Source organism: Rousettus aegyptiacus, unplaced genomic scaffold (assembly GCF_014176215.1).
Source record: "Rousettus aegyptiacus isolate mRouAeg1 unplaced genomic scaffold, mRouAeg1.p scaffold_m13_p_6, whole genome shotgun sequence".
Lineage (NCBI taxonomy): Eukaryota > Metazoa > Chordata > Mammalia > Chiroptera > Pteropodidae > Rousettus > Rousettus aegyptiacus.
The window spans coordinates 74,724,444-74,736,574 of NW_023416309.1; the positions used below are offsets into that span (position 1 = coordinate 74,724,444).

General features: G+C 41.4%; 1 protein-coding gene and 1 pseudogene across 1 annotated transcript; both read right to left on the reverse strand.

Annotated features, from left to right (window-relative positions):
* Positions 1 to 4,309: 4,309 nt before the first annotated feature.
* Positions 4,310 to 4,807, reverse strand: LOC107504501 (annotated as a pseudogene).
* Positions 4,808 to 7,115: 2,308 nt separating this feature from the next.
* On the reverse strand, positions 7,116 to 11,459 carry NLRP1 (NLR family pyrin domain containing 1). Its single transcript, XM_036223337.1, has 3 exons — positions 11,439 to 11,459; positions 10,282 to 10,457; positions 7,116 to 7,290 (listed from the first exon to the last, which is right to left on the reverse strand). Exons 1-3 carry the CDS (start codon positions 11,457 to 11,459, stop codon positions 7,116 to 7,118), a joined length of 372 nt encoding a protein of 123 aa, XP_036079230.1.
* Between the last annotated feature and the right edge of the window lie 672 nt (positions 11,460 to 12,131).

A 12,131-nucleotide genomic window follows, 5' to 3' on the forward strand; every position in this document is an offset into this window, starting at 1 on the left:
TACCTGAAAGTTCATTATTTGATTCCCTCTTGTCTACCTTGAAGATATCTGAATGATTCAAATTAGAGTATCTGCTATTGCAAAAATTGGCTTAATCCATACAACCATAGAATCATTTGGTTCTTATACTTCATCTCACATCCAATCTATCATGAGAAACTTTGCTACAGGCCTTGTGGGTGTCAAAGTCTATAAATTCAAGGGCAGTGTAATGACACGATGATGTTTCAGAGAAGGCATGTAGCTTAGAGTCAGATTAATTTAATATCAGATTTTAGTTATACCAGCTGTTATGTAATTAGAAAAATCCATAAAACTTCTCTGGGCTATTCTCATCAGCAAATTGTGGCCATATAAATACACACAAACATGCATGCACACATGCATGCACACACTTTTTAACTGACTTTCTGAGCTCCCTGGACTTGTCTTAACTTTATTTGATTTTACCATGTCCTCCCATACTAGTGTCCTGTCTGTCTTGGAGCTCGATCCAGCTCAGTAAGGGTCCTGCTGGCGCAAAGCCCTCAGGCAAGGTTCTTGCAGCCTTCAGTTGTGAGGCTGCAGCCAGTCAATCAGTGGAGACATGCACCAATGGCCTTGAGTTTACTCACCTATTGATTCCACAAACACCCACAAGCACCCATTGAGCACCTCTTCTGGGCCAGACAGAGGTCAGTAAGACCACTCCATGCCCTTAGAAATGCACAGGTACTGGGGGATAAACATAGAAACAAATAACCGTAATTCAGTTTTCAGATCTCTTTTGATCAAAACCATCCTATATTTTCCCACGTCATCAGAGATAAATTCAAAGTCATTGTCTTTGTCTATGGGACATTGGCGATCTGGCTCCTTGTCGTCTTATTTCATATTCCTTTTAGCTCACCCACACTGACCAGCTTCCTGTTTCTTAAACATTCCAGACACAGTCCCACTTCAGGGCCTTTGTGCCTGCTGTTTCTTCTGCCAGGGACAAACTTCTCGCTTGGTATCTCATGGTTTGTTCTCCTACCTGCTTCTGGTCTTTGCTCAAAGTTCACCTTGGCGAAATTTTTTTTTTCTCTTTCTTTTTTTCCCCAGCTTTATTGAAATATAAAACAATTAGTTGCTTGTATTTACATTGTACAATTACATGAGTTTTTAAAATTATAGTTGGCATGCAATAATATACCAGTTTTAGTTGTATAGCATAATGATCAGCGATCCACATAACTTGCAAAGCAATCACGCCACTAAATCTAGTACTCCTCTTCTGCCTTACATATTTATTACAACATTATTAACCATCTTCCCCATGCTACACTCTACATCTCCATGTCTATTCTGCAACTATCCATTTGTACCTCTTAATTCCTTTGCCCTTTTTCGTCCCCCCAACACCCTCCCATCTAGTAGCTCTCCAAATATCCTCTGTATCCATGATTTTATTTCCACTTTTGTTGTTGTTGTTTATTTTGTTCTTTAGAGTCCACATGTATATGAAATCATGCAATATCTCTCTTTCTCTATCTGACCCCTTTTATTTAGCGCAATACCCTCTAATCAAGGCAATATCTTTTTCCATCCCCTTCCTTTTAGTCTCTATGTGTCTTTTACTTTTTATTTTATTTTATTTATTTGTTTATTTTTAGGAGAGGCAACCCTTGGTTGACCTCACAGATTACAAGCCTACAATCTCTTATTTTTTTATTTTTATTTATGCTTACAGCACTTGGTCTCATCCAAGTACTAACCAGGCCTGACTCTGCTTAGCTTCTGAGATCAGATGAGATTGGTCTTGTTCAGGGTGGTGTGGCTGTAGACCTCTGTGTGTCTTTTAATCTGAAGTGAGTCTCTCGTAGGCAGCATATGTACAGGTCTTGTTTTATTATCCATTCGGCCTCCCTGTCTTGGTTGGAGCACTTAATTCTTTTCCATTTGAGGTACTTGTTGCTAGGAATGTAGTCATTACCATTCTTTATTCATGTTTTTGATACATGTTTTTTCTTCTTAAAGAAGTCCTTCCAACATTTCCTGTGTTTCCTTGGTGTTGATAAATTCCTTTAGCTTATTTTTTTGTCTGAGAAGCTCTTTATCTGTCCTTTGACTCTAAATGATAGCTTTGCTGGATAGAGTATTCTTGGTTATAGATCCTGGGTCTTCACTATGTCAAATATTTTGTGCCAAGCCCTTCTGTCCTGCATAGTTTCTTTTGAGAAATGAGCTGCCAGTCTTATGGGTGCTACCTTGTAGGTAACTACCTGCTTTTCTCTTGCTGCTTTTAAAATTCTCTCTTTGTTTTTAACCTTTGGCATTTTAATTATGATGTATCTTGGTGTGGGTCTCTTTGGACCCCTGATTTTTGGAATCCTCGAGCTTCCTGGGGTTTCATGTCCATTTTCTTCACCGGGTGAGGGAAGTTTTCCATCATTATTTCTTCAAATAGCACTTCAACTTCTCGTATTCCTTCAGGTACCCCTATAACACAAATATTTTTACATTTAATAGTGTCCCATAGGCTCCTTAAATTATTATTATATTCTTGGCTTCTTTTTTCTTGCCATTCTGATGGAGTATCTTTGGCTTCTCCATCCTTTGGATTGGTGGTTCAATTCTCTTCTTTATCCACTCTGTTTGTTCCATCTAATATATTCTTTATCTCAGATAATGTGTTCTTCATTTCTGACTGGTTCTTTTTAATAATTTCCATTTCCATTTTTATGTTTTTTTTTAACCTCTTTGTTGAAGTTCTCACTGAATTTGTCTACACTTCCCAAAAGTTCATTGAGCATCTTTATAACCAGTGTTTTGAACTCTGCATGTTAGTTTACTTGACTCCATTATTTCTGGATCTTCGTTCTGTTCTCTCATCTGGTTTCTGCTTCTTTATCTTCCCTTTTTGGCTACCTCTCCCCATCTGTCTCTATATACTAAGCAAACTTCTAAGGCTCCTTGTCTTATTAGTGTGGCTTTGTGTGGTAGGTGTCCAGTGGCACGATCCTGAGAGGGGTTTAGCTGCAGGCCAAACTTAGCCCAAGCCTGTGCCCCTTTGGGGCCACGTGTTAAGATTCAACAAGCAATCCACAAATGCTGTGCTTATAGTTGCCTCAAAAGGCCACACCAGAAACAGAGGACAGCTGCCTCCAGTGTGAGTCTAGATGCTGCTCAGCAAGGAGCACCTGATTCACTGAGGGTACACTTGGATGTGGCTCGTGTGGGGGCTGCTAGTTGGGGAAGGCAGAGTTTCAGGGAATTCTCTGGGTGGAGTGACTTCTGTTATCCAGTTTGATGATGTCAACTATGGTAGTGCTGTGTTCGCACACAGGGAATGTGGAGTGCTCAACAGAGGAACAATGGATACTGCCAGCACTTCTGTACAGAGTGAGTCTCACCTAGGTCCTCACTCTGACAACTCAGTGTCCTCCCGTAAGTCCCTAGTGCCCCCTGCATGCAGCCAGATTGGCACTGGTGCTCAGAGTGAGCAGATCCGTCAATGTGAAGTCCGCTTGCAGGCACAGTCCCTTTAAGAGGCATCTGCCGCTGTGCAGCCTCTATCTCACTCAACTGCTTGAGGCCAGGCAGCTTCACACCCTCATCCCATCCTATCTTCTGTCGTTGCACGTTTCTTAGATTTCTCCCTAGTCGTATGGCTTGTTCATATAGGTTGTAGGCAATTTTTCCTTGCTGTTGGCTCCTTGTTTCTGTCACAACTTTGGTTTGATCGTCAGAGGGATGAACAGAGCCTCTATCATCTATGCCATTTTTTCCCTCTCCTAATTCTTCTTTAAATATTGGTGGAATTAATCACTGAAGCCATCTTGGCCTGGACTTTTCTTTGTAGGAAGGTTTTGTTTACCAATTCAATCTCTTTAATTCTGGTTTATTCAGATTTTCTATTTCTTCTTGGGTCAGTTTTAGTAGTTTGTGTTTTTCTAGAAAATGGTTTATTTCATTTAGATTATCTAACCTGTTGGCTTACAATATTTCATAATATTCCCTTAAAGTTCTTTTTAAGTTTTTCTATGAGGTCAATTGTTATGTCTTTTGTTTCATTTTTGATTTTGGTAATTTGAATCTTCTCTCTTTTTATCTAGGCAATCTAGCTAAATATTTGTCAGTTTTGTTGATTTTTTCAAAGAACTAACTTTTGGCTTCATTCTTTTTCGCACTTTTAAAAAATTCTGTTTTATTTTTTCCCACTCTAGTCTTTATTATTTGCTTCCTTCTGTTAGTTTTCAGTTATGTTTGCTCCCTTTTTTTTAAAGTTTCTTAAGATGAAAGTTTAAGTTATTGATTTGAGCTTTTTTGTTTGTTTGTTTCTCTTCCTCTTTTTTTTTTCCACATAAAAGTTAGTTTATTAATCTTCTCATGAAAAATCTACTCAGTCGCCACAAAGTTACCGATGAATCTTTATTCCTGTTCAATCTCCACCTCACTTTTTGCCAGCGCCAACATTGGCCTTTGCAGTCCCCCTAACTTCCTTCATTCTGTTCCAGTGTTCCTTTTGCTGTGTTCTTGAGGTCTTTTTCTTCTCATACAGGCCAGGTCTTGCAAATTTATGTTTGGGTTCACTTTTCTTTGCATATTCCAAGGGATCACAAATTATGCCAAAACCAGTTGTCTTGCCACCACAAAAACGGATTCAGAATCCAAATACAAAGATGACATCTGGTGCGGTTTTGTACATTTTGGCTAGATTTTCATAATTTTATGTCTTAGGTACTGTTCCTTTTCCAGAATCAATGATGTTGATGACCATTTGTTTCTGCTGAAGTAGTCTATTGGTCATGAGCTTCCTGGTCCAGATAGTTACTGTGTTGTTCATGATGGCAGCGCTTCCTTTTTCTATTTCTCCTCCTCCCCCTCCTCTCCTCCTTTTCCTTCTCCTTCCCTTCCAAATTTTCTCCTTCTTTAAATAGGTTTTTTAAGAACAGTTTTAGCGTCACAGAAAAATTGTGCAAAAGCATGGAGAGTTCTTGTGTACCTCTGCCCCCACATGCACAGATTCCTCCATTATCAATATCTGTTTCCAGAGTGGTACATTTGTTATAATCAGTAAACCTACATTGATACATAATCACCAAAGTTCAGTTTGCATTACACAATTTACATTTTTTTGGTATACATTCGATTGTTTTTGACAGATATATAATGACATGTATCCACCATTATAGTGCCATACAGAAGTCACTGCCCTAAAAATTCTCTGTGCTCTGTCTATTCATCCTTTTCTCACTGCTAACTCCTTGCAACCATTAATTTTTTTACTGTCACCATAGTTTTTTTTTTTTAGAATATCAAATCATTGGAATCATACAGTAGATAGCCTTTTCATATTCTCTTCTTTTACCTAGTAATATACATACATTTAAGGTTCCCACATGTCTTTTCATAGCTAGATGGATTTTTTACACTGAATAATGTTCCATTGTATAAATGTGCCACAATTTATTTTTTCACTCACAGAAGGACATCTTGGTTGATTTCAAGTTTTGGTAATTATGAATAAAACTGCTATAAACATCAGTGTGCATGTTTTTGTGTGTGGACCTAGGTTTTTAACTCATTTGGATAAATACCAAGAAGAACAGTTGCTGGATTGTATGGTAAGAGTATGTCTAGTTTTGTAGGAAACTGCAAAAATGTCTTTCACAGTGGCTATATCAATTTGCATTCCTGCCATCACCATATGAGAGTTGCTGTTGCTCCATATCTTTGTTAGCATTTGGCATTGTTAGTGTTCTGAATTTTGGCCATTGTAATGGGCGTGTTGTTGTATCCATTCTTCTTTTTTAAATCTAGGCATTGACAGCAATAAATTTCTCTCTAAGCACTGATTTAGCTGCATCGATAAGTTTTGGCATCTTGTATTTTTGTTTTCTTTCATCCCAAAGTATTTTCCAATTTCCCTTGTGATTTCCTCTTTGACCCTAAATTGGTTTTATAGGAGTATCTTGTTTCATTTCTGTGTACTTGTGAATTTTCTAAATTTCCTTCTGTCATTGATTTCTAATTTTATTCTATTATGTCAGAGAATTAAGTTTGATTTCAATCCTTTTTAAATTTGTTGAAATTTATTTTATGGAGCAATCTTATTTTTGAATAGAGCTTTATTTGACAGCTGCTTGACATCTCTACTTGGATACTTCAAAGGAACTTGAAACAAACATGCACAAAGTCACACTCATGACATCTTATTCCTCCAACCACTCACTCCTCTTCCAGTGTTTCATGCCTTAGTGAAGGTGCTCCTATCCTATGAGTTCCTCTGGCCAGAAAACTAACGTTGTCCTATATATCTTTATCTCACTTTCTCCATAAATCCAATCCATTATTGAGTCTGATTGTTTTTACTTTTTTTGTAGATCTTTTGAATTCATTCACTTCTTTCCATCTCCATGGGCAACACTGTAGTCCAAAATATCACCAGCTCTTGCAGAAACTATTGCAATTTTCCTTTCCCAAGATCTCATCATCTTTACAGGGACTATTGAAACTGTCCTATGAACTGGTTTCCCAACCTCTACTTTTGCTCTCCTCCAATCCATTTTGCACATTGCAGGCTGTTCCTACTTTGAAATTTATCAATCTTATCAAGCTCTGCTTAAAATCACATGCATTAGGAGAAAAAACTCAAATTCCCACAGGGACCATGAGACCTTGCATGGTCTGGCCTCTACTGATTTCTGTAGCCTCATGTCACTCCTTTATTCTCCATCCTCCAGCTTCTCTGGACTGCTTTCATTTCCATTACTGCCCATCCTCCCTTTTGCCACAGAGTCTTTATACATGCTGTTCCCTCCGCCTGGGATTTTCTTTCCTCCTGCTTAACTTAGGTACATCCTCTGTTTTCTTCAGCTCTCCTTCAAATTTAATTCTCGTAAGGGAGTTTTCCACTGGAGGCCCTCATCTGGACCTCTAATTACACCTTGATTAAAATCAATTTCTTGCAAGCTCTGTGATAAAAGAATCCTGTCCATTTATGATAGTAGCCCTGGCAACTGCAACAGTGCATGGCCAGAGAAGAGCTCAATGAATATTTGTCAAATACAAAGACCAATCCCCATCCTAGGCTCAGCTTTTAGCTTGAATTGCCTGTCCATCCCTGTTTCAGAACAGAACCCAGGCCAGACTCACCTTAGGGTGTCTAGGTGGCAATGAGGGCATTTCAGGTCCTCCCTAAGACTCTGTATTGTAGAGCAGCTCACGAAGTTTCTACTCAGGTCCAGCTCCTGCAGGCTTCCAGTGACTTTGAGAATGGAGAAGAAAACCTGCCAGCAGGCATCTGTGAATGGGACCCAGCTAGACCTGAGGGAGGGAGAGAGGGACAGGAGAGATGTGACCTGTGTGTGCAGGGTCTTAGGTGCACAGCCCTGTGCAACACAGTGAGGCTCTGCCCCTCTGAATGCTAGGTTGCAATGCACAGTGCTATTCCCAGGACTGACCAGCATCCCCGACTTCCCCTCTGCTCCCGACACCCCTCCTCTGAAGAGCTCCTCATTGTATAGTCCTTGCCGTACTATACTGAAGCGTTCATTTTGTGGGTCCATTTCTGCCTCAGTCTGGGAGTTCCTTGAAGTCAGGAGCAGATATTTTCTATCTTTTTAATATGGAGAAGGCCTGGCACAGAGGAGGAACTTGGGAGTTCTGGACAGCCTTCCTTCCCCTCAATGAAGGCATACCTTTCTTCCTTCGGCACAGATATTCTGGAGTCCCGGTGATCAGAAAGGAAAAGAGGAGATGGGGGGCGGGGAACAGAGCCTGGGATAGGTGGCTTAAAGACAATTTTGTAATGGGAGTTTTGTATATGACTATATATACTGCAGTCCAGGTTGGCTTGCATGGGACCTTGTCTTCTTCCTGGACCACAGAGAGAGGCCCAGGAGAGAGATGGCAAAGGGGAATGTCCCCCGAGGAAACATTTGTAACTTGTGGGCAGAGGATGGTGGGCTTTGTTGGGGAGTGTTAGGGTGGACTGCCTCATGTAATTTCTACCAGTTTAAAGTCTCCATTTTCATGTACTACTTCAGCGATCTTATCTACTGCCAGAGTTTGATGACTCAAACTATCTTACAAGTTCCAGACTGGCATCTGTATTTTCTTGCCAGATATCGCCACCTTGACAGCTGAGTAGCATCTTGGCCCAATACATCACATTATGTCTCCAAGTTAATCCATCTTTTCCCCCAAGTCTGCATAGCCGTGCAGAGGTGAGGAGCAGAGGCTCTGGAGCTGGCTGTCTACATGTGAATTCCACTTCTCTGTGTCTCACTCAGTCTCCTCTGCTGCCAGAAAGGGACGAGACTTCCTACCACAGAGTTTTCTGAGGATGTAAAGGTATTACGGAGTATCCCAAAAATCTTAGTGTAGTTTTAGCTTTAATAGCTCTAGATGCATACATGCTACAACATTTCCAAAAACCTATCACTTAAAAGTTTGATTATTTAATTTTTTAAAACATTTATTTAGTTTGGGGAAATTGCATATACATTTTTTAACTTTTTGTTTTGGTTGATATTTGCCATCTTTAATCTTATGTCAGAGAGACTGGAAGAAAAACTTTAAAAAATTATTATCAGAAGGCACAGTGTTTAAATATAAACCAGATATCTGGAGATGCCATTCTCAGATTGGTCCTCCTCTTCCTTCTCATAGCCTTTGGATAATCTTCATTTCTTCCTGGACTTTTGGTTGTTTATAGCCTCCTAGCTATTCTCTCTGCCTTGCCTGGCTGACTCAGTGCCTTTAAAATCTCCCTCCCCATAGCAGCTACAGCTTCTGACTTTCTCATGGGACAATTTCCAGGCTTCACTGACAATGTTTATTTCAAACTCTCTGGCCTTGCCCTGGTGCCCCTGATTCCTCTTGCTCCCCACCTGGCCTCTGCCTCTGTACCTGCTCAGGACACTTCTAAAGGCCATTAGTACTTGCAACACCTATACTCAGGCCCTTTTAAGGCCCGGTTCATGTTTCTAACCATAAACAACTAGAGAGAACCCAAGTACCCCCAAATAGAGAAATGGTCAAATCAGTCATGGCATCTTCCCTGTGGAATAGCATATGGTCATTCAAAATGATGGTGTATCAGGCAACTTCATAACACAAGAATATGGCTGTGACATAAAAATAAAGAAAATAAATCTGACTATAATATTAAAATATATAGTATGGCTCAGTTTTGCTTTAGAAATGTGCATAGAAAAAAGACCAGAGTATTAACCTCAATTCTTAATGATGCTTACTTCTGAGTGATGGAATTCTGGTTGATATTCATTTTCATCTCTTTGCTCATTTATGTATCCTCATATTTCTACAAGGAACACAAGTTTTATTGTGAGAAAAATCTTTTAAACATCTGAAAATAAAACACCCAGGTCCAACATTTCTCTTTCCAATCCATTCGTGTGATCCCTCTCTTCCTTGGGCCACCACCCTGCCTTGTCCACACCTGTGTTCCCATAAGCTTTGCACTATTCTAGTTATTGGACAGATGTCTGTCTTTTCCTACCGATTTTGAGTTCCCCGAGAGCAGGGATGTACTTTATTAACCTGTGATCTGTGGGGCCTGGCATAAAATCAGCGTTTAATAAATATTTATGGAATAAATCATCTAAAAGGGAGATAAACACATCAAAGTACTAAAGGATCAGTACTGCCACCGAGATGGGGGAACCCGAATGGGGAAGTCAACGATGTTGCAGGGGTCGGAAAGCGGTTAGAGAAAGCTGCTCTGTCATACTCAGACTGTGGGTTTCAGGCAGAGTGCCTGGGGCAATTGTGCATCAATGACACAAACAAGGAAGTCAGTTTTGCAGGGAAAGAGATTCCTTTTCAGACACACACATTCTGAAGTGATGGGGCAGAGCTTGGGGCCAATGTCATAGTCAACAGCCATCAAGGGCATGTGTGAAGCAGCTGAGTGAGTAGTTGCTTGGAGGGAAATGTGAAAAGAGAGAAACAGAGGCAGATGGGTTGTGTGGCAGAGAGCTCAGGGAGCATAGTAGTGGTATTGCATCCTGGAATAAAGGTGGGGTCATGGCAGAGGCAGGAAGAGAAACACCAGAACAAGTGAGGGCTACAGCAATCCGCCCAGAAGCAGGCAGGGCATATCACACAGCCCGATGCTGTTGCAGAGCCTAGGTAGATAGAGATGGTGGTCAGATTTGGCCTTTAAAAAGTCACTGGTGACCTCAGTTGATTAGCACCCAGGGCTAGTGAGAGTTTAGTGAGGGTGCCTCCAGTGTTCAAGATGGCAGAACCAGCAGAGGAGATGGAGAGAGGGGAGGGGGAATTACTCACAGAACTACAGTGTGGGGCCTCTGTGCTTGTCTGTGCTGTCCACTCTCATTCAGTTGAAGCCTCTTCATGCAGCAGCGGGATTTAAAGTAGAAAGTGAGCATGAGGAGCTTCATGTCATTTTGTACATACAGCCTCCTTCCTTGAAAATGGGCTATTACTTGTGTCAAAAACTCCTCCTGAATCTCATAAAAACAATGAAGCAGCTGCCAAGAGCATGGCTGTGGGGAGAAATGTTTGAGGTGGACCTCCCTGCTGGTGCATGGCAACAATTTCCTCTTCCTCTCCCAAGACAGCTTGTCTTGGGAGATGCTCTCTCACTCTCTCATCCCTTGCTCACTCAAAAGGCTGAATAAGAAACACATGGTTGGTGTCCCAAACAGATAATTTATTTATACCATATACTTTCACCAACTTTTTCACACCTCTGATGCCTTCCTCCTCCTCCTCCTCCTCCTCCTCCTCCTCCTCCTCCTCCTCCTCCTCCTCCTCCTCCTCCTCCTCCATTGCTGCAAAGAACTCCTGGAAACACAGGTGAATGAAGTTGTAGCTCAGAGAGGTGGGGTGCTTTTGAAGAACACCCGTCTTTAAGAGAATGGAGATGATGGCCCCATCTAACTGTACTTCTTGAGGTCCCTTGGACTAAACAGGATCCTTCCTTGCCAGGTGCCCTCAGCAGCCAGAGAGCAGAAGCCCCTTAGCTTAGTCTCGAGGGACTGAGCAGAGAAGATGTGGAAAAAATGATGCAGATAGAGGGCTGCACCCCCTCTGAGCTATGTACTGTGCTGACTATGGTTACTGGTATGCTCTTATCAGGTCAGTAGAGGAAACATGGGCTTGGGAGAGAAGATCCCAGGTCAAGTCTTGACCAAATCATACTCCATGCATAACTTTCTTTCACTATGTAAATATTTATCAACAGTTTACTATGTGCGAGACACTGCTCTAGAGACTGGGGATAAAGAGTGAAAAAAACAGACACAACTCTCTGCTCTCATTAATACTATGACTTGAGTTATTAACCCCACCGAGCCTCAGTTTTCTCATCCACGAATTGGAGATTGTGATATCTCCTTGTAGGAGGTCATGGAGAAGTGAATGAAATAATGGATGGTGTAGCAGATACAATCGGTTCCTGACAGCACTTTCTTTGCACCCACCTTGAAGCACATGCCAAGCATGCCCTTCTGCAAGCACCCGTGGTTGTCTGTCTGAGGACAGTCTCTCAGCATGAATGGAACAGTCCAGAAATGCTGGAGGAGTTACTGCTCCAGGGGGAGTGCTCAACAAATGACAGATGGCAGTTCCTTGTCCCCAGGAGAGACGACTCTGAAGTGTGTTCTACACTGTCTTCTAGAGACCCCCAGTGCATCAAACCTCAGTTTCTCACAGGAGTAATCTGCTCCAGAATGTAGGTTACATTGGCTTTACCTTTCCTGTCTCACTTCTCTCTTTTATCAGCGCTTCCAGGGAACCACTTTCTGAATAAGCCTCCTGCAGTCCAGTCCTGTCTCAGGGTCTGCTTCTGGGGAAACCATGTAGACAGATAGGAAAGTGCTTTGTGAACTGTGAGGCGCTGAGCACATGTCAGTGATTGTCTCCCAGGGAGGTACCTCAAGCTCATATCTTAATCAAATTCTAAGTGGAATAGCTTTTATAACTCTCCCTTCTTCCTTTCAAATCATTTTGAGTGCTTCTCACTTCTCACCTTAGGTAAATTTTTGAGATGATGCAAGTGACTAATCTGGAGTACTAATGCCCAGTTTATCTTGGGAAACCTGCTGGACCTCCAGAGTATGTAGGGTCAATTTTTACCTTTAGCTTGGTGAGCCTAGGGTATCAGGGGGCCACCA